The sequence below is a fragment of the Scylla paramamosain genome, chromosome 40, assembly GCF_035594125.1.
Source record: "Scylla paramamosain isolate STU-SP2022 chromosome 40, ASM3559412v1, whole genome shotgun sequence".
Taxonomy (NCBI): Eukaryota; Metazoa; Arthropoda; class Malacostraca; order Decapoda; family Portunidae; genus Scylla; species Scylla paramamosain.
This window is the reverse complement of record NC_087190.1, coordinates 4363421-4389256: the sequence shown is the minus strand read 5'-3', so window position 1 is coordinate 4389256 and position 25836 is coordinate 4363421. Positions and strand designations below refer to the sequence as shown.

The following is a 25836-nucleotide window of genomic DNA, read 5'->3' as shown; positions in this document are numbered from 1 at the left end:
GCCAGACACAGTGGTCAGGGTCAGTGTCTTGGGCACGGAAAGATCAATGCCAGACACAGTGGTCTGGGACAGTGGGGTCAGTGTCTTGGGCACGGAACGAACAATGCCAGACACAGTGGTCAGGGTCAATGGCATCAGTACCCTCTAAATTTAAATTGAATGAAATAAAGTAACTAAAGCATTACTATGCCAACCCTCTCATTTTTATCACAAACTTTTATATGGCTTTTTCCATTTCCTTTTTTTTATATTTTCTTTCATAGTGGTCCTTTAACATTTTTACCATACCTATAAGTTTTTAATACCCATATTTAAAAAAACTGCAATCTTTGCCACTTTTAAAGGTTTGTAGTGGTGCCATATGACCGTGATGTTGCGGCGAAACAAACTAAATCAATCAATCTAAAGACAACTCTATTCTTTCTCACAAAACTAATTAATTACAAACACACCCTTTACTCAAAATTCAAAATCATCATGACGATTCCTACACCAGACTTGGAGTCCTCATTTGAGGAGGGGACCACAAATGTCGCCAGGTCGGACTGCTCTTCTGGTAGCAACAGTAAGTTTCTTGACATTCCCCTCAACTTTTCTTCATTAACTTCTGCAACATTCGCGATCTACGATCTAATTTTCAATCTCTAGAACACCGCCTCTCCTCTACTAAACCTCATCTTTTCCTCACTGAAACACAGGTGTTTGAGGCAACTGACAGTAGCGCCTTTTCTGTTCCCTCCTTTCTCTATCCTCATTTGCAATCTAATGCTGGATGTTGCGTCTATGTCCGCAACCACTTAATCTGCTCTCGTGCCCACACTTGAATCTTTCGAGTTTTCCACCATCTGGCTACGACTACAGACTCTTTCTCAAACAAAATTTATCTATGTTGTATATCCCTCACCTAGCTCCTCTATCAGAAATGGTAAGATAGAACATGGCAGAAATAAAACCTGTGAAGCTTGACATTATCATTCTCTCTGAAAAAGCAGAGTACTGAATGTCATGTTTACACTACCTTACCTTAAGTGTTTTTCTTACCAGTACAATTATAACATAAGCCAACTGTTTGAAATTCTCACCACGGCAATGGCTTCGTCATCTCCCTCGACTACCTTCGCCATCGCTTCCAACATGAAGACAGCGAAGTTCTTGTCTGGTATTGTTGGCAAGGGTTTACAACCTTGCCAGCTCAACACCCGCGGTTCCTTCCCCAGTTCATTTTTGCTGGTATTCATCTGTAAAACGAATTATGCCTAAATTAATAATAATTATGGCATTATGTAAACAATACAAATGCAGCTGCTAAGGAAAATATATCTCAAGAACGTAGATCACCATTATATGTTTTGAGTCTACAGGGTCAGTGTCTTGGGCACGTAACGAACAACGCCAGATATCTGACTCACTGGGGTCAGTAGCCCCTCGCTAATTAATTATTACATTAATATAACAACCCTCTCATCTTTACCAATTAAGTGTTTGTTATGATTCTTTCCACTTACTTTTTAATGTGTACATTTTCTTTTTTGTGACTTATAACGTTTAAACCATATCATAACTTTGTTTTTATATTAATATTCAATATATATATATATATATATATATATATATATATATATATATATATATATATATATATATATATATATATATATATATATTTAATATATTTAATATATATATATATATATATATATATATATATATATATATATATATATATATATATATATATATACTACTTCATGCCACCTATTAAAATTCTTCGCAATGATGTTTTCCATGCCCTCGCTGGCCTAAACCCTCGGAAGGCTTATGGACCTGATGGGGTCCCTCCTATTGTTCTCCGAAACTGTGCCTCCGTGCTTGCACCTTGCCTAGTCAAACTCTTTCAGCTCTGTCTGTCAACATGTACCTTTCCTTCTTGCTGGAAGTTTGCCTACATTCAACCTGTTCCTAAAAAGGGTGACCGCTCTAATCCCTCAAACTACCGTCCTATTGCTTTAATTTCCTGCTTATCTAAAGTTTTTGAATCTATCCTCAACAGGAAGATTCTTAAACATCTATTCTATCACTTCACAACCTTCTATCTGATCGCCAGTATGGGTTCCGTCAAGGCCGCTCTACTGGTGATCTTCTAGCTTTCCTTACTGAGTCTTGGTCATCCTCTTTTAGAGATTTTGGTGAAACTTTTGCTGTTGGCTTGGACATATCAAAAGCCTTTGATAGAGTCTGGCACAAAGCTTTGATTTCCAAACTACCCTCTTACGGTTTCTATCCTTCTCTCTGTAACTTCATCTCAAGTTTTTTTTCTGACCGTTCTATTGCTGCTATGATAGACGGTCACTGTTCTTCTCCTAAATCTATTAACAGTGGTGTTCCTCAGGGTTCTGTCCTGTCACCCAATCTCTTCTTATTATTCATTAATAATCTTCTAAACCTAACTTCTTGTCCTATCCACTCCTACGCTGATGATACCACCCTGCACTTTTCCACGTTTTTTCATAGACGTCCAACCCTTCAGGAGAAAAACATATCACGCAGGGAAGCCACAGAACGCCTGACTTCTGATCTTTCTAAAATTTCTGATTGGGGCAGAGCAAACTTGGTATTGTTCAATGCCTCAAAAACTCAATTCCTCCATCTATCAACTCGACACAACCTTCCAGACAACTATCCCCTCTTCTTTAATGACACTCAACTGTCCCCCTCCTCTACACTGAACATCCTCGGTCTGTCCTTTACTTATAATCTGAACTGGAAACTTCACATCTCATCTCTAGCTAAAACAGCTTCTATGAAGTTAGGTGTTCTGAGACGTCTCCGCCAGTTTCTCTCACCCCCCCAGCTGCTAACTCTGTACAAGGGCCTTATCCGTCCATGTATGGAGTATGCTTCACATGTCTGGGGGGGTTCCACTCATACTGCTCTTCTAGACAGGGTGGAATCAAAAGCTTTTCGTCTCATCAACTCCTCTCCTCTAACTGACTGTCTTCAGCCCCTCTCTCACCGCCGCAATGTTGCATATCTAGCTGTCTTCTACCGCTATTTTCATGCCAACTGCTCTTCTGATCTTGCTAACTGCTTGCCTCCCCTCCTTCCGCGGCCTCGCTGCACAAGACTTTCTTCTTTCTCTCACCCCTATTCTGTCCACCTCTCTAACGCAAGAGTTAACCAGTATTCTCAATCATTCATCCCTTTCTCTGGTAAACTCTGGAACTCCCTGCCTGCTTCTGTATTTCCACCTTCCTATGACTTGAATTCCTTCAAGAGGGAGGTTTCAAGACACTTATCCACCCACTGCTTTGACCCTTTTAAGGGACTGGCATTTCAGTGGGCATTTTTTTTATTAGATTTTTGTTGCCCTTGGCCAGTATCCTTCCTACATAAAAAAAAAAAAAAAAAAAAAAATTCTCAATCATTCATCCCTTTCTCTGGTAAACTCTGGAACTCCGTGCCTGCTTCTGTATTTCCACCTTCCTATGACTTGAATTCCTTCAAGAGGGAGGTTTCAAGACACTTATCCACCAATTTTTGACCACTGCTTTGACCCTTTTATGGAAATGGCATTTTTTTTTATTAGATTTTTGTTGCCTTCGGCCAGTATCCTTCCTACATAAAAAAAAAATAAATAAATAAAAAAAATAAAAAAAAAAAAAAAAAAATATATATATATATATATATATATATATATATATATATATATATATATATATATATATATATATATATATATATATATATATATATATATATATATATATATATATATATATATATATATATATATATATATATATATATATATATATATATATATATATATATATATATTCCAGGCACACAGTTTCCCAGCTGGGTGAGACACAACATCGCGTGACAGATACAAAGCGAACACAAGCCAGTGGAGCTCACCGCAGACACTTCTCCTATCGCAGTCTGTCTCTAACTGCGGTGTTAGGGCGCTCAAGTGACTGACAGATTTTAGTGTAGAATAGCCTATCACCGTGTAGATATTGCCATCGTACAACTAGTCTATTTATTAGAGCTGTAGCTTGTCAATCGTCACTAGTGGAATTAGTTGTGATGTTAGTAAATTTGCGGTTGACACAAAGATAGGTAGATTAATTAAGTCAGAATCGGATGCCATCGCCTTGCAGGTAGATTTAGATAGGATGAATGAATGGACGGACAGATGGCAAATTCAATTTAATATCAATAGATGCAAAGTACTTAGCATTGGTAGAGGAAACCCACACAGTAGCTACACATTAAACAACGAAACTCTGGTACGTACAGTGGACGAGAAAGATTTAGGAGTTATAGATAGCTCCGAACTCCGTCTAGGAAAACAATGCATAGAGGCCAGAAACAGGGCAAATAAGGTACTAGTATTCATTTTTAGGAGTGTTAAAAGTAGAAGGCCGGAAGTAATATTAAAGTTATACTTGGCACTTGTCAGACCTCATCTAGACTACGCTGTGCAGTTCTGGTCCCCACATTACAGGAAAGATATAGGTCTATTAGAATCAGTACAGAGGAGGATGACTAAAAGGATACTGTGGATGAGTATTCCTTACGAGGCGAGTTTGAAACTGTTAAATTTACATTCTTTAGAGAGACGTAGGTTAAGAGGGGACCTGATAGAAGTCTTTAAGTGGTATAAGGGTTATAACAACGGGGGATGTAAGCAAAATTCTTAGGATCAGCAACCAGGATAGAACAAGAAATAATGGGTTCAAGCTTGAAAAATTTAGGTTTAAGGAGATAAGAAGAAATTGGTTCTCAAATGGAGTGGTAGATGAGTGGAACGGACTCAGTAATCATGTTGTTAGTGCTAGAACATTAGGGAGCTTTAAGAGAAGATTAAACGGGTTTATGGATAGGGATAATAGATGGAAATAGGTAGGTATATTTTATACAGGGACTTCTACGTATAAGCCTGGTCGCTTCTTGCAGCTTCCCTTATTTCTTATGTTCTTAAGTTAATCAATCCGCTCAGGGATACCATTAAATGTACAGGTCTCTCTCTCTCTTTCTCTCTCTCTCTCTCTCTCTCTGCTATAGTAAAGGTAGATATATACGCTATTATTTCATGAGATTGAGCTGCTCGTCTCATAAGGCCTTTTCAAAGTTGGTACTTTAATATTCCTTCATGAAAGAAAACACTATAATATTGTATAAGGATGTGGTTGCAAGTGCCTCTGTGGTGCTTTGCCGCACATCTGTAGATTTGTGGGTTTAATGATTTGGTCAGACATGGGGCAGTTGGTCAACATTTGACGTAGGTGTTCATCTTTCAAATCATTTATAAATAATAGCGGTTATCGCACAGCGTGGCAACATTTGATCAAGGTCATTTCACCCCTCCTGTCTGGCTAACGGGAACATGTTTTAAAAATCACCTATTTAGCAGCTTGCTCCGTGAGCCATCAGCGGGGCATTGCAGATTAACGGTCAGGGATCTGTGTCGTGGGTAGTGACATTGTCTTGGAGACGATGCAAGCACGATTTGTCAGAATCTGAGCGATATTTTGCACATCTTGTGTTCGCTTACTGGACAATGGCACATAAACCACAAATCACTCAAGACAAAATCTGTCGTATTTACGCCTTACATAAGGCCGGAATTGGCGCAAATGCTATTCAACAACAGACTGGTGTGCCTCAACGTACTGTTGAACGCTGGCTGCAGCGATGCCGGGCCGCCAAAAATTATGCAGTACCGGCCCACCATCAAAACCTGGTTGGCCAAAAAAAGTAAATAAAAGGACTCTAACTGTGTTGAAGTGTGACTTGAGTATTAGACCTGTAAGTACAGCACATGAGCTAAAAGAAAATAATCCAGGTCTACTGGGTAATGTGTCTCGCAGGACAGTATCACGTTATTGTAGAAAAGAGCTTGATCTCCCTTCCCGCACTCCCGCGAGGAAACCTTTGCTCACTCCACGGCACATTGAAAACTGGCTCAGTTTTGCCAAGAAATACAGAAAGTGGCCCATAGAGAAAATACGTTGTGTACTGTGTAGTGATGAAAGTGTTTTCACAGTATCTGCGACACAGTTTGCAGGAGTGCGTAGACCAAAAGGATCTGACCGGTACGACCCAAAATACACGGTAAAAACGGCAAAACATCCAGATTCAGTTATGGTTTGGGGAGCATTCACATACTTTGGTGTTGGCAATTTGGTCTTTTTTGAAAAAGAGAGAGTCAGTGAACAGCGAACGGTACTTAGAACTGTTATATGACAATTTAGAGGAGTGTTATGTGAAGTGCAAAGCAGAATGTTTCATGCAGGATGGGGCTCCCTGCCAGATGAGCAAACAAGTCTAGTGGTTGAACAATTGTGACTTGGATTACATCAAGGACTGGCCTGCCAACAGTCCTGATCTTAATCCTATCGAGAACTTGTGGTCTTTTCTGAAAAATGAGATCAAGAAAGAGGACACTAGTTCACTGCCGAAACTGAAAGCTGCACTGCAACGAGTGTGAGAAAGTCTTCCACAAGATAAACTGCAAGGCCTCGTTGACTCTTCGCCCTCGTTGTCTACAGGAAGTCATGAAGAAGGGAAGTAAAACACGATGGTGAGTAAAATACATTTTATTGTTATTTTGTTACTGATGGGATGGTTACCACGAACCGCCGACATTATTATTGTTTACAATCCGCCACTATTTATGGCCTCGCCTGTATTTGATGAATGGGTACGTGGGGAAAAGATTGCATATGCAACACAGTGTTATTCCAGTCATGCGCCCTGAGGTAGTAAGTTTTGACCTGCCACAAGCTACAGGAAAAGTGACGATGAGTACCGAACCAACGCTTGACATGCTTCTTGACTTTATATATATATATATATATATATATATATATATATATATATATATATATATATATATATATATATATATATATATATATATATATATATCGGAAGGAGGAGGCAGTAGACACCTGCCGAAACGATAATTACTCCCAGTGAGGTCTAAAGCACCGTTCAGGGGGTGCTGTGAACTTATCATTAAACCCAGCTGTGACCTCACTGAACGTTTCCCTTTGTGTCTCACAACACAAGGGGGTAGTCACAGCCTGCCCTCTAAAGACAACTCTCTTCCTCCACACAAAACTACAAGCTCCTAATAACACACACACCCTTCACTCAAAAATTATTAAAATCATGGCGACTCCTACACCAGCCTCGGAGTCCCCATCTGGGGAGGGGACCATAAATGTCCCCAGGTCGGACTGCCTTTCCGTCGACGACCCTAAGTGTCTTGACACCCCCCTCAACTTTTTCTTCATTAACTTCTGCAACATTCGCGGTCTAAGATCTAATTTTCAATCTGTAGAACACCACCTCTCTTCTAAACCTCATCTTCTTTTCCTCACTGAAACTCAGGTGTCTGAGGCAACTGACAGTAGCCCCTTTTCTGTTCCCTCCTACTTTCTCTATCCTCATTTTCGATCCAAAGCTGGATGCTGCGTTTATGTGCGCAATGACTTAACCTGCTCTCGTGCCCACGCTCTTGAATATTCCGAGTTTTCCACCATCTGGCTACGACTACAGAGTCATTCTCATACTAAATTTATCTGTGCTGTATACCTCTCTCCTAACTCCTCTGAGTATAAGAAATTCTTTGACTACTTAACTTCCAAAGTGGAGCACATTCTGACCCTCTTCCCTTTTGCAGAGATCTCCATTCTTGGAGACTTCAATGTTCACCACCAGCTTTGCCTTTCCTCTCCCTTCACTGACCATCCTGGTGAACTAGCCTACAACTTTGCTATCCTCCATGACCTAGAGCAATTGGTGCAACACCCTACTCGTATTCCTGACCGTCTTGGAGATACGCCCAACATTCTTGACCTTTTCCTGACCTCTAATCCTTCTGCTTATGCTGTCACCCTTTCTTCTCCGTTGGGCTCCTCCGATCACAATCTCATATCTTTATCTTGTCCTATCACTCCAATCCCTCCTCAGGATCCCCCTAAGCGAAGGTGCCTCTGGCGTTTTGCCTCTGCTAGTTGGGGGGACCTGAGGAGGTATTTTGCTGATTTTCCTTGGAATGACTACTGCTTCCGTGTCAGAGACCCGTCTTTGTGTGCTGAGCGCATAACAGAGGTGATAGTGTCTGGCATGGAGGCGTACATTCCTCACTCTTTTTCTCGTCCTAAACCTTCTAAACCTTGGTTTAACACAGCTTGTTCTCGTGCTATACATGATAGAGAGGTGGCCCACAAAAGGTACTTAAGCCTTCCTTCACCAGAATCTCATGCACTTTATATTTCTGCCCGGAACTATGCCAAGTCTGTTCTCCAACTAGCCAAAACTCCTTCATTAACAGAAAATGTCAAAACCTTTCAAGATCTAACTCCCCTCGTGATTTCTGGCATCTAGCCAAATATATCTCAAATAACTTTGCTTCTTCTTCTTTCCCTCCTCTACTTCAACCAGATGGCACCACTGCTATCACATCTATTTCTAAAGCTGAACTCTTTGCTCAAACCTTTGCTAAAAACTCTACCTTGGACGATTCTGGGCTTGTTCCTCCCTCTCCTCCACCCTCTGACTACTTCATGCCACGTATTAAAATTCTTCGTAATGATGTTTTCCATGCCCTCGCTGGCCTAAACCCTCGGAAGGCTTATGGACCTGATGGGGTTCCTCCTATTGTTCTCCGAAACTGTGCCTCCGTGCTTGCACCTTGCCTAGTCAAACTCTTTCAGCTCTGTCTGTCAACATCTACCTTTCCTTCTTGCTGGAAGTTTGCCTACATTCAACCTGTTCCTAAAAAGGGTGACCGCTCTAATCCCTCAAACTACCGTCCTATTGCTTTAATTTCCTGCTTATCTAAAGTTTTTGAATCTATCCTCAACAGGAAGATTCTTAAACATCTATCACTTCACAACCTTTTATCTGATCGCCAGTATGGGTTCCGTCAAGGCCGCTCTACTGGTGATCTTCTGGCTTTCCTTACTGAGTCTTGGTCATCCTCTTTTAGAGACTTTGGTGAAACTTTTGCTGTTGCCTTGGACATATCAAAAGCCTTTGATAGAGTCTGGCACAAAGCTTTGATTTCCAAACTACCCTCCTACGGTTTCTATCCTTCTCTCTGTAACTTCATCTCAAGTTTCCTTTCTGACCGTTCTATTGCTGCTGTGGTAGACGGTCACTGTTCTTCTCCTAAATCTATTAACAGTGGTGTTCCTCAGGGTTCTGTCCTGTCACCCACTCTCTTCTTATTATTCATTAATGATCTTCTAAACCAAACTTCTTGTCCTATCCACTCCTATGCTGATGATACCACCCTGCACTTTTCCACGTCTTTTCATAGACGTCCAACCCTTCAAGAGGTAAACATATCACGCAGGGAAGCCACAGAACGCCTGACTTCTGATCTTTCTAAAATTTCTGATTGGTGCAGAGCAAACTTGGTATTGTTCAATGCCTCAAAAACTCAATTCCTCCATCTATCAACTCGACACAATCTTCCAGACAACTATCCCCTCTTCTTCAATGACACTCAACTGTCCCCCTCTTCTACACTGAACATCCTCGGTCTGTCCTTTACTTATAATCTGAACTGGAAACTTCACATCTCATCTCTAGCTAAAACAGCTTCTATAAAGTTAGGTGTTCTGAGACGTCTCCGCCAGTTTTTCTCACCCCCCCAGCTGCTAACTCTGTAGAAGGGCCTTATCCGTCCATGTATGGAGTATGCTTCACATGTCTGGGGGGGTTCCACTCATACTGCTGTTCTAGACAGGGTGGAATCAAAAGCTTTTCGTCTCATCAACTCCTCTCCTCTAACTGACTGTCTTCAGCCTCTCTCTCACCGCCGCAATGTTGCATATCTAGCTGTCTTCTACCGCTATTTTCATGCTAACTGCTCTTCTGATGTTGCTAACTGCATGCCTCCCCTCCTTCCGCGGCCTCGCTGCACAAGACTTTCTTCTTTCTCTCAACCCTATTCTGTCCACCTCTCTAACGCAAGAGTTAACCAGTATTCTCAATCATTCATCCCTTTCTCTGGTAAACTCTGGAACTCCCTGCCTGCTTCTGTATTTCCACCTTCCTATGACTTGAATTCCTTCAAGAGGGAGGTTTCAAGACACTTATCCACCAATTTTTGACCACTGCTTTGACCCTTTTATGGGACTGGCATTTCAGTGGGCATTTTTTTTTTTTATTAGATTTTTGTTGCCCTTGGCCAGTATCCTTCCTACATAAAAAAAAAAAAGACATGTGAAGCATTCTCCATACATGGACGGATAAAGCCCTTGTACAGAGTTAGCAGCTGGGGGGGTGAGAAAAACTGGCGGAGACGTCTCAGAACACCTAACTTCATAGAAGCTGCTTTAGCTAGAGATGAGATGTGAAGTTTCCAGTTCAGATTATAAGTAAAGGACAGACCGAGGATGTTCAGTGTAGAAGAGGGGGACAGTTGAGTGTCATTGAAGAAGAGGGGATAGTTGTCTGGAAGATTGTGTCAAGTTGATAGATGGAGGAATTGAGTTTTTGAGGCATTGAACAATACCAAGTTTGCTCTGCCCCAATCAGAAATTTTAGAAAGATCAGAAGTCAGGCGTTCTGTGGCTTCCCTGCGTGATATGTTTACCTCTTGAAGGGTTGGACGTCTATGAAAAGACGTGGAAAAGTGCAGGGTGGTATCATCAGCATAGGAGTGGATAGGACAAGAAGTTTGGTTTAGAAGATCATTAATGAATAATAAGAAGAGAGTGGGTGACAGGACAGAACCCTGAGGAACACCACTGTTAATAGATTTAGGAGAACAGTGACCGTCTACCACAGCAGCAATAGAACGGTCAGAAAGGAAACTTGAGATGAAGTTACAGAGAGAAGGATAGAAACCGTAGGAGGGTAGTTTTGAAATCAAAGCTTTGAGCCAGACTCTATCAAAGGCTTTTGATATGTCCAAGGCAACAGCAAAAGTTTCACCAAAGTCTCTAAAAGAGGATGACCAAGACTCAGTAAGGAAAGCTAGATCACCAGTAGAGCGGCCTTGACGGAACCCATACTGGCGATCAGATAGAAGGTTGTGAAGTGAGAGATGTTTAAGAATCTTTCTGTTGAGGATAGATTCAAAAACTTTAGATAAGCAGGAAATTAAAGCAATAGGACGGTAGTTTGTGGGATTAGAGCGGTCACCCTTTTTAGGAACAGGTTGAATGTAGGCAAACTTCCAGCAAGAAGGAAAGGTAGATGTTGACAGACAGAGCTGAAAGAGTTTGACTAGGCAAGGTGCAAGCACGGAGGCACATTTTCGGAGAACAATAGGAGGGACCCCATCAGGTCCATAAGCCTTCCGAGGGTTTAGACCAGCGAGGGCATGGAAAACATCATTACGAAGAATTTTAATACGTGGCATGAAGTAATCAGAGGGTGGAGGAGAGGGAGGAACAAGCCCAGAATCGTCCAAGGTAGAGTTTTTAGCAAAGGTTTGAGCAAAGAGTTCAGCTTTAGAAATAGATGTGATAGCAGTGGTGCCATCTGGTTGAAGTTGAAGCAGAGGAGGGAAAGAAGAAGAAGTAAAGTTATTGGAGATATTTTTGGCTAGATGCCAGAAATCACGAGGGGAGTTAGATCTTGAAAGGTTTTGACATTTTCTGTTAATGAAGGAGTTTTTGGCTAGTTGGAGAACAGACTTGGCATGGTTCCGGGCAGAAATATAAAGTGCATGAGATTCTGGTGATGGAAGGCTTAAGTACCTTTTGTGGGCCACCTCTCTATCCTGTATAGCACGAGAACAAGCTGTGTTAAACCAAGGTTTAGAAGGTTTAGGACGAGAAAAAGAGTGAGGAATGTACGCCTCCATGCCAGACACTATCACCTCTGTTATGCGCTCAGCACACAAAGACAGGTCTCTGACACGGAAGCAGTAGTCATTCCAAGGAAAATCAGCAAAATACCTCCTCAGGTCCCCCCAACTAGCAGAGGCAAAACGCCAGAGGCACCTTCGCTTAGGGGGATCCTGAGGAGGGATTGGAGTGATAGGACAAGATAAAGATATGAGATTGTGATCGGAGGAGCCAAACGGAGAAGAAAGGGTGACAGCATAAACAGAAGGATTAGAGGTCAGGAAAAGGTCAAGAATGTTGGGCGTATCTCCAAGACGGTCAGGAATACGAGTAGAGTGTTGCGACAATTGCTCTAGGTCGTGGAGGGTAGAAAGTTGAAGGCCAGTTCACCAGGATGGTCAGTGAAACTAGAGGAAAGCCAAAGCTGGTGGTGAACACTGAAGTCTCCAAGAATGGAGATCTCTGCAAAAGGGAAGAGGGTCAGAATGTGCTCCACTTTGGAAGTTAAGTATTGAAAGAATTTCTTATAGTCAGAGAAGTTAGGAGAGAGGTATACAGCACAGATAAATTCAGTTTGAGAGTGACTCTGTAGTTGTAGCCAGATGGTGGAAAACTCGGAAGATTCAAAAGCGTGGGCACGAGAGCAGGTTAAGTCATTGCGCACATAATGCAACATCCAGCTTTGGATCGAAAATGAAAATAGAGAAAGTAGGAGGGAACAGAAAAGGGGCTACTGTCAGTTGCCTCAGACATCTGAGTTTCAGTGAGCTAAAGAAGATGAGGTTTAGAAGAGGAGAGGTGGTGTTCTAGATTCAAAATTAGATGTTAGACTGCGAATGTTGCAGAAGTTAATGAAGAGAAAGTTGAGGGGGCTGTCAAGACACTTAGGGTCATCGACAGAAAGGCAGTCCGACCTGGGGACATTTATGGTCCCCTCCCCAGATGGGGATTCCGAGGCTGGTGTAGGAGTCGCCATGATAATTTTGAAGTTTCTGAGTGAAGGGTGTGTGTGTTATTAGGTGCTCGTAGTTTTGTGTGGAGGAAGAGAGTTGTCTTTAGAGGGCAGGCTGTAACTGCCCCCTTGTGTTGTGAGACACAAAGGGAAACGTACAATGAGGTCACAGCTGGGTTTAATGATAAGTTCACATGGAACAGACGTCTGACGTCGTTGTGTGCTTGGTGTGTAAAGATAAGCTGAAGTACAGTGGAAGTACATCGAACATGATAAAACACCTGCGCACCTGACATCCCATTGAATATGTGGAGTTCAGGGAGGATGCAGATATGGAAATTGCTGCCAAACACCCCAGACCATCCACCTCTACTCAACCAACACTGATCGAGGCCATCACTAGGGCTCAGCTCTATAAGAATGACTCGAATAAAAAGAAAGAACTTGACGCTCTGGTTGTAAGGATGATAGTGGAAGACTTACAACCACTATGTTGTTGAAGACAAGGGGTTCAAGAGATCAGTAAATGGACTCAACTCCAGATATGACTTGCCAAGCCGCAGAGAAATAGGTAGGACTCTTACATTTTATTTACAATAGAGAGGTAGAGATAGTCCGTCAAGAGCTGGAGGAAGCTAAACGTATTGCTTTAACAACAGACATATTATGGACATCCCGACAAAGAAAAGCATTTATCACAGTGACAGCTCACTACATATCCCTAGAGTGGGCCCTCAAGTCTGCTATGGTTGATACTGTTTGTATGATTGAGTCCCATACAACAAACAATATTGCAGAAGAGATAAAACTTGTCTACAATAAATGGAACATTTTATTTAAAATTTACTCCATAGTGACTGACAATGCTGCTAACATGACAGCAGCAATAAAACAAATGAATGTTCGCCACATCCCGTGCTTTGCACACACTGAATCTAGTTGTTCAGGACTCCATTAAGAACACTGAGGATGTCCAGAAGCTAAAAAGAAGAAAAAAAAAAAAACAATTGTAATTTTTCCATCACAGCGTGAAGGCTTCTGATAAGCTCATGTAGGTGCAAGAGCAGCACAAACAGCCTCAAAAAAAAAAAAAAAAAAAAAAAAAAAAAAAAACTTATTCAGGATGTAGAAACTAGATGGAATTCTACACACTACATGATGCAACGATATTTAGAGCAACATGACCACGTGACATACACTCTCTGCTATCTGGGGAAAACTAATATGTGTCTTTTTTAACGAGGAGCTTGTAATAATCTGTCAGTATTCTAGATGAGTCCTGGAACCGCTATACACTAGTGGTAACCGTCTGAGCAGCGAGCTGGCGGCTCCAAAACTTGGTGCTCACAACACGCTCTCTAAACGATTCCCCACGGAACCGATTCCGGAACCGGCTCCGCCTGGTAACTGTCCGAGCAGCGCGCCGGCGGTTCCAAGACTGGTACCGGCCCCGCGCGCTCTACACGATTCTCCGCGGAACAGATTCCGATGGATCCGCTAGTGCAAGGAATTGATTCCGTGAATACCTGAATTATCGGTTCCTGCCCATCACTAATAATCAATGCGTGCAGAACACACACTGGTGAGGCGCGCGGGTGGCGGATAGTTTACATCTGTGCTGTCTGAAAAGTAACAGGGAAGCGGGTGTATCCGCTCTAAAGCGCGGACGCAGGTAGTGCCCGCGCCGTCTGGAACAAGCCTTGGATGATTGTTAGTCAGATCACGCAGTTTCCCTCCGAAACAGTGAAAATTTACATTGTATTGCATAATGTGGAGTGTCTCGAAAGGGTGTTTCTTCGCCATGGTTACCAGTATATATATATATATATATATATATATATATATATATATATATATATATATATATATATATATATATATATATATATATATATATATATATATATATATATATATATATATATATATATATATATATATATATATAATTCACTTTGGCACAATTTTGGCACTTTATTGGAAGGAACTTGGCATTTTTTGTTCTGGGAAATCTGGCGACCCTGGTGACTTGGGAGGGGGAAGCAAAGAAGGGGAGAAGGGGTGGCCGGGCGGACAATGGACGGCGCACGTGCTCTCTCCTAAATGCTGTCTTGAATAATTGTAATGATGACATGACGGGTTTGCTTCCCGCGCTGCTTCTATCCTTCACTCGTTCTCTTCTTTCTCTTTGTTCTGGCAACTAGACTGCTCTGCATAACAACATATATAAGGACTTGGGACTAGTTTAGTTACATCAATTCCATTTGAAATTAATTTCCTACATTTCATATGGAATAATTGTATTTTTTCCTTAATAAAGAGCATCAGTTCTATTTGAATTACAAGAATCTGCTTTCCACTTCAAATTCAGTTATCGTTCTGATACATCCCTGCTTCGATAGAAGCAACTCCTCTCTTCTGACTGACTCTCTTCAGCCTCTCTCTCATCGCCGCAATGTTGCATCTCTAGCTGTCTTCTACCGCTATTTTCATGCTAACTGCTCTTCTGATCTTGCTAACTGCATGCCTCCCCTCCTCCCGCGGCCTCGCTGCACAGGACTTTTTTCTTTTGTCTCACTCCTATTCTGTCCATCTCTCTAATTCAAAAGTTAACCAGTATTCTCAATCATTCATCCCTTACTCTGGTAAACTCTGGAACTCCCAGCCAGCTTCTGTATTTCCACCTTCCTATGACTTGAATTCCTTCAAGAGGAAGGTTTCAAGACACTTATCCTTCAATTTTTGACTACCGCTTTGGACCCTTTTCTGGGACTGGCATCTCAGTGGGCTTTTTTTTTTTTTTTATTGGATTTTAGTTGCCCTTGGCCAGTGTCCTGCATAAAAAAAAATAAAAAAAAAATTCTGGATCAGTGGGGTCAGTAGCCCCTCACTTTACATCAAATTAATTAATCAATATATTAATATACCAACGATCTCATATTTAGCACTTAAGGTTTTGTTATGGTTCTTCCCATTTCCTTTTTTCATGTGTATTTTATTTTTTATACTTTTACCACACAAAGCGAAGGTGTAATTTCTTGCCTCCAGGAGTGCTTCATGCCACACAGTCTTGCGTTGGGTCTGCAGGTCCACTCGCCCCTCAAGATGCAGTTTGACAAAGTAGTGAGCATTGTGGTGGAGAGCGGTCTCGTCAACATATGGTTTCAGGAATCTCTCAGCCGCTCCATCAAGGTGGGTGTGAACCTTATTATTCAAGGGGCGCGTTCGGAGCCGCTACACTAGTCTAAGTTCAGTAGAGTCACATGCCAGAGACTTATGCAAATACAACACCTACTACTGTTTCATTGCTGTGAGCCTCTGCCTTGGTCAGCTCTACAAAGAGTGATTCTGAATTATTATTACTGATTATGAAGTCATTCCTTTCTTTGAGAGAGAGTGTCATGTTATTGGCCGAGTTTACCTTGAATGGGATCACGTTTTCTTAGTGTCCCCGTGTTCCGGTTACCTGCCATTCGGGCATTATCCTTATTATTGTTATAAGTAGTGTAAGGCTTATTTACCCATTTTATATCATGTAGCATTATCCTCTTCATAATTTAAGTTCTCTATATCTTTGTATGTATAAGGAAGGAAGTACAATTGAGGTGAAATACGTTGAAAACGAGGGGAGCTTGAGTGGGCAACAACACATTCCAAGGAGCGGAAAAATCAGAGCGCCTTAGGTCGTGAGGAAAGGTGGAGGGAAGGCGTCTCTCAGGGAAGGATCTTGGTGTGGATTGGTGATGGAGTGAGTTTGTGGAGGTATTAGTGGTGTAGCGGTATAACCTTGATATCCAGGATCAGGTTAGTGAGTCTTTTGTGGTACCAAGAGCTCTTGTCCGCTGAAATTCGGTTGTTGTGCCGGTGACGCTGTTGGGAGGGGTCATAGGTCAAACTGGCAGCCATTTTGTGAGTGGAGGTTGTGGTGTATTCCTTGGAAGTTGGTGTTGTGGTGTATTGGTGATTTTGGGGACGGTGTTATGGTGTTACGGGTAATCTATGGTGATAATGGTAATCTCTTGTGAGGCTTGAGGAGGTGAAATACGGGAATTATTGTCTGGGGACGCGGTAGTGGCGTCTGAGTAAATTCCTGCGGTTGAGGGGAAACATTTCTGTGACTGGTGGAGGTGTAAACGGGTTCTGGTGACGTGGGAAGTGACGAGAACGTCATGTAGTAACGTGTGCTACCTCATGTTGTTTGTGAATTATTATTAGTATTAATATATGTGCTTGTAACATAGAATAATCGTGTTTTCTACCCCCCCCCCAACAACAATCTGGTATTAGAGGTAATTCCAGGTGTGCTGAGTCAAGGTAAAGGTGGAGTAAGAGATAATTCTGACGATTTCGGGTAGGTCGGGTAGGCACTCGAAGCCTTTAAAAATCCAGACCTTTAAAACTTTCCGGGATCAGTGTAACGTCCACTTTCTTGGAGAGATAACCGGGATCGTACGATCGCAGGTAAGTAGGCGATCGTGACAAGAGAGAGAGAGAGAGAGAGAGAGAGAGAGAGAGAGAGAGAGAGAGAGAGAGCCTTTAATGAAACACCTTCACCTCTGCGGTCATTTCTATGTGAATCCTTCTCTATAAAGCCATTCATGTTATGCAATTTAATACTGGTTTCATTTATCCATGCTTCTGTAAAGCTAACAACATCAACACTGATATGTAAATTTTGTACCTAACACAAAATTATGAAGATTCTTTGGAAAACTCGGAACATTTACATGTAGTAAGTGAAATGTTGATATTCACCCATTTCTTTAATTTATCACATCGAAATCATTAATCAATAAAATATTCACTCGATATACTCATATTACCCATATACCTGTGGCTAAAAGATGGTTTCTGGATCGACATCTGTAATTTAAGTTTCTGTTGCTATATTACCCATTTGTCTATGGGTAAAAGATTGTTTCTGGATCGACATCTGTAATGACAGTTTCTGTCGCTATATAACACTCTTCCGTTTTGCAGAGATCTCCATTCTTGGAGACTTCAGTGTTCACCACCAGCTTTGGCTTTCCTCTCCCTTCACTGACCATCCTAACTAATCACTAACCTTCAACTTTGCTATTCTCCACGACCTAGAGTAATTGGTGCAACACCCTACTCGTATTCCTGACCGTCTTGGAGATACGCTCAACATTCTTGACCTTTTCCTGACCTCTAATCCTGCTTATGCTGTCACCCTCTCTTCTCCGTTGGGCTCCTCCAATCATAATCTCATATCTGTATCTTGTCCTATCACTCCAATCCCTCCTCAGGATCCTCCAAAGCGAAGGTGCCTCTTGCGTTTTGGCTCTGCTAGTAGGGAGGACATGAGGAGGTATTTTGCTGATTTTCCTTGGAATGACTACTACTTCCGTGTCAGAGACCCGTCTTTGTGTGCTGAGCGCATAACAGAGGTGATAGTGTCTGGCATGGAGACGTACATTCCTCACTCTTTTTCTCGATTTAAAACTTCCAAACCTTGGTCTAGTACAGTTTGTTCTCGTGCTATGCATGATAGAGAGGTGGCCCACAAAAGGTACTTAAGCTTTCCATCACCAAAATCTCATGCACTTTATATTTCTGCCCGGAACCATGCCAAGTCTGTTCTCCAACTAGCCAAAAACTCCTTCATTAACAGAAAGTGTCAAAATCTTTCAAGATCTAGTTCCCCCCGTGACTTCTGGCACCTAGCCAAAAATATCTCCCAATAACTTTGCTTCTTCTTCTTTCCCTCCTTTATTTCTACAAAATGGCACCACTGCTATCACATCTACCTCTAAAGCTGAACTCTTCGCTTAAACCTTTGCTAAAAAACTACCTTGGACGATTCAGGGCTTGTTCCTCCCTCTCCTCCACCCTCTGACTACTTCATGATATGTATAAAAATTCTTCGCAATGATGTTTTCCATGCCCTCGCTGGCCTCGCTGGACCTCGGAAGGCTTATGGACAAGATGAGGTCCCTCCTATTGTTCTCCGAAACTGTGCCTCCGTACTTGCACCTTGCCTAGTGTTACGTCCCTGAGATGAGCCCAACAAGGTTCCCACAATGGACTGGGTAACCCATCAATCAGGAATTTAATTATTCTTTCCAGGATGTGATATTTCAGTGAATAACGGATGAAGCTACGTCCGCAACAGTTTCCGCTAAAAGGTCTCATTCAAGGGCGTAAAGAAATTAAGAACTAAAAGGGGGGACTTAAGAAAAGGGAATAATAAAGCTTAACAAGGTTTATTGACAAATATGCATCAGAAGTTAAATTTAGGGACAATATGGGGAAATCTAGGTTCGTGAAGTTATGCAATTATAGTTACAGCCAATTAATCAAAGCAACACAATTCATAAGATAATACACTTCCAGCAGTAGCAATATTTATCAGAGACAAAGACTTGATACTTTCATAGGCAAAATTTTTAAGAAAAGTGACCACACACTTCCCACGACATCCAGTCCTACAGCAAAATACATAATACAAGTAAAGTCACCAATACATCAGGGTAATAGGATTGCTTGGCCGCTCGTGAACTCGTTAACACATGAAAACCTCACTGTTAATTACACTACAACAGCGAGCCGGTATACTCGCACCGCTCCAGGATAATATCTCAATAACACAGGGATAATACCATCACCTTCAAGTTCACTAAGAATTCAAAATACACAGTGGCCACAATAATGCCTAAGAGACAGAGCTCTAGCAATCAGGAACAAAGAATAATTATACTCAGCCATTAGGAAGAGGAAGCGCGTGGTGTGCACGTCAGGAGGTCTCAAAGCGGTCTACCCACCTGAGCTGAGACTGGCTGGCGCTCTGAGAAACATCAAAATGGCGCACGCGGGAGACGTTTTGATTGGTAGCGGCACAATATCCACCACTAGGGCTGATGCAATTGCTCTAGAAGCTTCAAAGAGCGCCAAACCCTCACTCACGTACATGTATATACAAGAACATAATTATAGTAATACATAAATAAAATAAGATACACTGGAATGTATAATAATGATGCAAATAATGGAAAGGTCGTCCTGGGAGCATTACAGTGATAAAAAAAATAAATAAAAATAAAAATAATAATAATAATAATAATAATAATAATAATAATAATAATAATAATAATAATAATAAACATTGCCCTCAGGACGCCAGCAATAAACACTTGAACACTAGGCTACATAAGTTATAGAGCAATGTCTGACGGTCGTAACACTAGTCGAATTCTTTCAACTCTCTGTCAACATCTACCTTTTTCTTCTTGCTGGAAGTTTGCCTACATTCAGCCTGTTCCTAAAAAAGATGATCGTTCTAACCCCTCAAACTATCGTATATATATATATATATATATATATATATATATATATATATATATATATATATATATATATATATATATACACACACACACACACACACACATTGTTACAACCAGTTACAGTCCTTTTAACTGTCACTCCTTCGGGTCAGCTTCACCCTAGGCTACTTCTCGCGTAGCCTACAATACAAATTCAAGAAGTTTGAAGGTTGCAAACAGCTATCAAGTCTCAGTGGTCGCCACCCTATTCAATACAACCGCAGAGAAGATACAAAATACAATGCCAGCTTCTCACAAAAGCTGAGAAAGGAATCGCCAAATCATTTGCCAGGGAGAAACAGAAAAGATGCCACAAACATGAGGCTATAATATCCCGTGGGCTAACCTCCCACACGTGGGCCACCCGCTGCCCGTCAGGATATTACACTAGGATATTATAACACTCAAGTTTGGACCTAACTCGTCTCGACTCTCCCAGAGGAGAGGCTCAAACCCCCTTAAAACTGGAAAACCTAGGTGGTCGGAAACAGACTACTATACACGAGTCTTCTGGTCAAAACAAGGACAATTAACAAGACAAAGACTGGCCAGTCGCATTTAACGCACAAAACACACTACAGGACAATACACTGCGACAGAAAGGGAGAGAGGACAAGTGCCAACCAAAGCAGCTTATTGCATCGTTGGTCTAATCAGATATCGAAAAGGGTGGAGCCTATTACATATATCCTTAATTTCTGATAACTAACAACCGCCCAACATACCGTCCAAATCGCTTGCACACGCATTCTCTTGCAACTGTCAGGCTGGCTACCACTGGATAACACTGGACACACCAGTGGGTTGAATCATGCGAATGGGAGAGGGGAGGGAAAAAGTGAGATGGGGAGCCGGACAGCACGGGACGCGCTCCACACTGATTCGTCCACTTTACCCGCTGTCATTAGATTTACTTTATCTGCTTGCTCAAATTTACTAAAGGAGCTATTTGCAATTAAATTATTTTATTATAAACTTTACTTTTTACTCTTCCATATCTATCTATCTATCTATCTATCTATCTATCTATCTATATATATATATATATATATATATATATATATATATATATATATATATATATATATATATATATATATATATATATATTGGGAGGGGTTTTCTTTCATTAAGAAATTCAATTTAGTTTTGGTTTAGACTGATTAAGTTGGATGGTAATTTAGTTAATGTTTTGTTTACTTTTGTATGTATTTTTAACTTTCATTTGTTTGGTTGTCAAAATAAAACGTAGCTGACACCAGCCATGGATTTCCACATAATACCTTTGTCTTTGTGTGGTATGATAGCATTGTTCGGGGTTCTATAAGGCACTGGGAAATCCCATGGCAAAAAGATTAATTTTATTTAATGCAAGTATCTATATACGAACGAAGGCTTCACTTTATTTTTCTCTGAATATACAATGATTTATCTAGTAGGTTATTCTGTTACCTGGGAACTGTGGGTCCCCTGTGCCAGGAAAAGTGACAATGCCTGTAATGACTTCATGAGAAAAAAAAAAAAAAAGTTTAAATAAATACTTTACAAGTTAATCTGAGTGTGGCCAGAAGTTATTCTAACCCAGGGTCACATCATTTTTTGGTATTGAGCATTCTAGTCAGTGTAAGTTGTTAAATCAAAATACATTGTCTATCACTGGTGTTTTGACTAAAACGTAATCCGAAGAAAATTTACCTATCTAATATGAATTCTAAGTATACATCCCAATTATTTTCCTTAAAATCAAATAGATAACTGGCCAGTGAATTTACGTGTTCTTCTCTTTGTCGAGAAGCATATATATATATATATATATATATATATATATATATATATATATATATATATATATATATATATATATATATATATATATATATATATACACACACACACACACACACACACACACACACACATACACAGGGTGTAACGCGAATTTCTGCAAATAATGAAAGAAGTGAAAGAACGTGTAATTCTAAGTAGAAAATGTTCTATACACATATGCATTTTTAGGCTTTGGTTACCCGTCAGAGATGAAAATGTATAGGTGTACTATGCGTGTAGCTTCTTCTTTCCCTCCTTTATTTCAACCAGATGGCACCACTGCTATTACATCTGTCTCTGAAGCTGAACTCTTCGCTCACACCTTTGTTAAAAACTCTACCTTGGACGATTCTGGGGTTGTTCCTCCCTCTCCTCCACCCTCTGACTATTTCATGTCTTGATCATCCTCTTTTAGAGATTTTGGTGAAACTTTTGCTGTTGCCTTGGTTATATCAAGAGCTTTTGGCACAAAGCTTTGATTTCCAAACTACCCTCCTACGGCTTCTATCCTTCTCTGTAAATTCATCTCAAGTTTCCTTTCTGACTGTTCTATTGCTGCTGTGGTAGACGGTGATTGTTCTTCTCATAAATCTATTAATAGTGGTGTTCCTCAGGGTTCTGTCCTGTCACCCACTTTCTTCTTATCATTTATCAATGAACTTTTAAACCAAACTTCTTGTCCTATCCCCTCCTACGCTAATGATACCACCCTGCACTTTTCCACGTCTTTTCATAGATGCCTACTCTCCTTTCGCAGTCTCGCTGCACAAGACTTTCTCCTTCTCTCACCCCTATTCTGTCCACCTCTCTAATGCAAGAGTTAATCAGTATTCTCAATCATTCCTCCCTTTATCTGGTAAATTATGGAACTCCCTGCCAGCTTCTGTATTTCCACCTTCCTATAAAATGAATTTCTTCCAGAGGGAGACACTTATCCTTCAATTTTTGACTACCGCTTTGGACCCTTTTCTGGGAGTGGCATCTCAGTGGGTTTTCTTTTTTTTTTCTTTGCTCTTGCCCAGTGTCCCTCCTACAAAAAAAAAAAGAAAAGAAAAAAGAATTACACGTTCTCTCACCTCTTTCAGCATTTGCAGAAATTCGCGTTACACCCTGTATATATAATTTGTCAATTTCTAGATTACTATTTCGTTTTATATCCTTGTTCTAAATTCTTACTGATCTCGAGTAGTTCTAAATTCTTACTGATCTCGAATATATACAAGGTTTTATATATGAATCTAAGAAAACATTAATTTAGTGACGTTCCTTTAAGATATTCTGACATGATCATGATCATGATGATATTTTTACATGATCATTACTGAATGATGTAATTTGTCTGAATTTGTAATTTTCTTTAGTTTTGTCCCCATGTCTTGGGAGAAAATTGGAGATAGGAAGAAAAAAACATAATTCCATCCAAATAATAATCCGTGATTTTTTTTTTTTTTTTTTGCCTAACGGAACGGTCATGAATATAAAACTTTAGAACAAGAAAATTAAATGAAATTGTAAGCTGTTAATTTAGATGTTCATAAATGGAGATGAGGAAGGCGCGTGGTTTACAAGGCAACTGTAAAACAACCATATTACCGGTTTCTGCTGGGCCAGTCACAGTAAAATCCCAATCACAAAACATTAAAAGGAAATATGCCAGAAATGATAAAATTATGCATTTTGAGGGAAATTCTTTGTTAATATTTAGATAAGAAAAAAAAAAAAAATATATATATATATATATATATATATATATATATATATATATATATATATATATATATATATATATATATATATATATATATATATATATATATTAATAGGCAGTGTTAGAATTTGGGAGTACGTGGAACTATTAGCAAAAAAAAAATGTTCAAGAATATGTGAATGGGGAAGGGTGATAAACTATTAAGGGTATTGCATTCTTATGTAGGAAGGATACTGGCCAAGGGTAACAAAAATCTAATAAAAAAAGATGCCCACTGAAATGCTAGTCCCATAAAAGGGTCAAAGCAGTGGTCAAAAATTGGTGGATAAGTGTCTTGAAACCTCCCTCTTGAAGGAATTCAAGTCATAGGAAGGTGAAAATACAGAAGCAGGCAGGGAGTTCCAGAGTTTACCAGAGAAAGGGATGAATGATTGAGAATACTGGTTAACTCTTGCGTTAGAGAGGTGGACAGAATAGGGGTGAGAGAAAGAAGAAAGTCTTGTGCAGCGAGGCCGCGGAAGGAGGGGAGGCATTTTTTTTTTTTTTATGTAGGAAGGATACTGGCCAAGGGCAACACAAATCTAATAAAAAAAAATGCCCACTGAAATGCCAGTCCCATAAAAGGGTCAAAGCAGTGGTCAAAAATTGGTGGATAAGTGTCTTGAAACCTCCCTCTTGAAGGAATTCAAGTCATAGGAAGGTGGAAATACAGAAGCAGGCAGGGAGTTCCAGAGTTTACCAGAGAAAGGGATGAATGATTGAGAATACTGGTTAACTTTTGCGTTAGAGAGGTGGACAGAATACGGGTGAGAGAAAGAAAAAAGTCTTGTGCAGCGAGGCCGCGGAAGGAGGGGAGGCATGCAGTTAGCAAGATCAGAAGAGCAGTTGGCATGAAAATAGCGGTAGAAGACAGCTAGATATGCAACATTGCGGCGGTGAGAGAGGGGCTGAAGACAGTCAGTTAGAGGAGAGGAGTTGATGAGACGAAAAGCTTTTGATTCCACCCTGTCTAGAACAGCAGTATGAGTGGAACCCCCCCAGACATGTGAAGCATACTCCATACATGGACGAATAAGGCCCTTGTACAGAGTTAGCAGCTGGGGGGGTGAGAAAAACTGGCGGAGACGTCTCAGAACACCTAACTTCATAGAAGCTGTTTTAGCTAGAGATGAGATGTGAAGTTTCCAGTTCAGATTATAAGTAAAGGACAGACCGAGGATGTTCAGTGTAGAAGAGGGGGACAGTTGAGTGTCATTGAAGAAGAGGGGATAGTTGTCTGGAAGGTTGTGTCGAGTTGATAGATGGAGGAATTGAGTTTTTGAGGCATTGAATAATACCAAGTTTGCTCTGCCCCAATCAGAAATTTTAGAAAGATCAGAAGTCAGGCGTTCTGTGGCTTCCCTGCGTGATATGTTTATCTCCTGAAGGGTTGGACGTCTATGAAAAGACGTGGAAAAGTGCAGGGTGGTATCATCAGCATAGGAGTGGATAGGACAAGAAGTTTAGTTTGGAAGATCATTAATGAATAATAAGAAGAGAATGGATGACAGGACAGAACCCTGAGGAACACCACTGTTAATAGATATAGGAGAAGAACAGTGACCGTCTACCACAGCAGCAATAGAATGGTCAGAAAGGAAACTTGAGATGAAGTTACAGAGAGAAAGATAGAAACCGTAGGAGGGTAGTTTGGAAATCAAAGCTTTGTGCCAGACTCTATCAAAGGCTTTTGATATGTCCAAGGCAACAGCAAAAGTTTCACCAAAATCTCTAAAAGAGGATGACCAAGACTCAGTAAGGAAAGCCAGAAGATCACCAGTAGAGCGGCCTTGACGGAACCCATACTGGCGATCAGATAGAAGGTTGTGAAGTGATAGATGTTTAAGAATCTTCCTGTTGAGGATAGATTCAAAAACTTTAGATAAGCAGAAAATTAAAGCAATAGGACGGTAGTTTGAGGGATTAGAGCGGTCACCCTTTTTAGGAACAGGTTGAATGTAGGCAAACTTCCAGCAAGAAAGAAAGGTAGATGTTGACAGACAGAGCTGAAAGAGTTTGACTAGGCAAGGTGCAAGCACAGAGGGACAGTTTCGGAGAACAATAGGAGGGACCCCATCAGGTCCATAAGCCTTCCGAGGGTTTAGGCCAGCGAGGGCATGGAAAACATCATTGCGAAGA

General features: G+C 40.8%; 1 protein-coding gene across 2 annotated transcripts in view; it reads right to left on the bottom strand.

Annotated features, from left to right (window-relative positions):
• LOC135092733 (uncharacterized) overlaps nucleotides 1-19717 on the bottom strand; it is a 94283-nt gene extending 74566 nt beyond the window's left edge. The window contains exons 1-2 of one of the 2 annotated variants that reach the window (XM_063991388.1): nucleotides 19499-19717; nucleotides 1083-1238 (exon numbers count right to left, since the gene is read on the bottom strand). In XM_063991388.1, the coding sequence (XP_063847458.1) occupies nucleotides 1083-1238 (156 nt within the window). In that variant the 5' untranslated portion in view covers nucleotides 19499-19717. The remainder of the gene's footprint in view (nucleotides 1-1082; nucleotides 1239-19498) is intronic. The other variant, XM_063991389.1, reaches the window with a different exon arrangement.
• Nucleotides 19718-25836: the final 6119 nt, after the last annotated feature.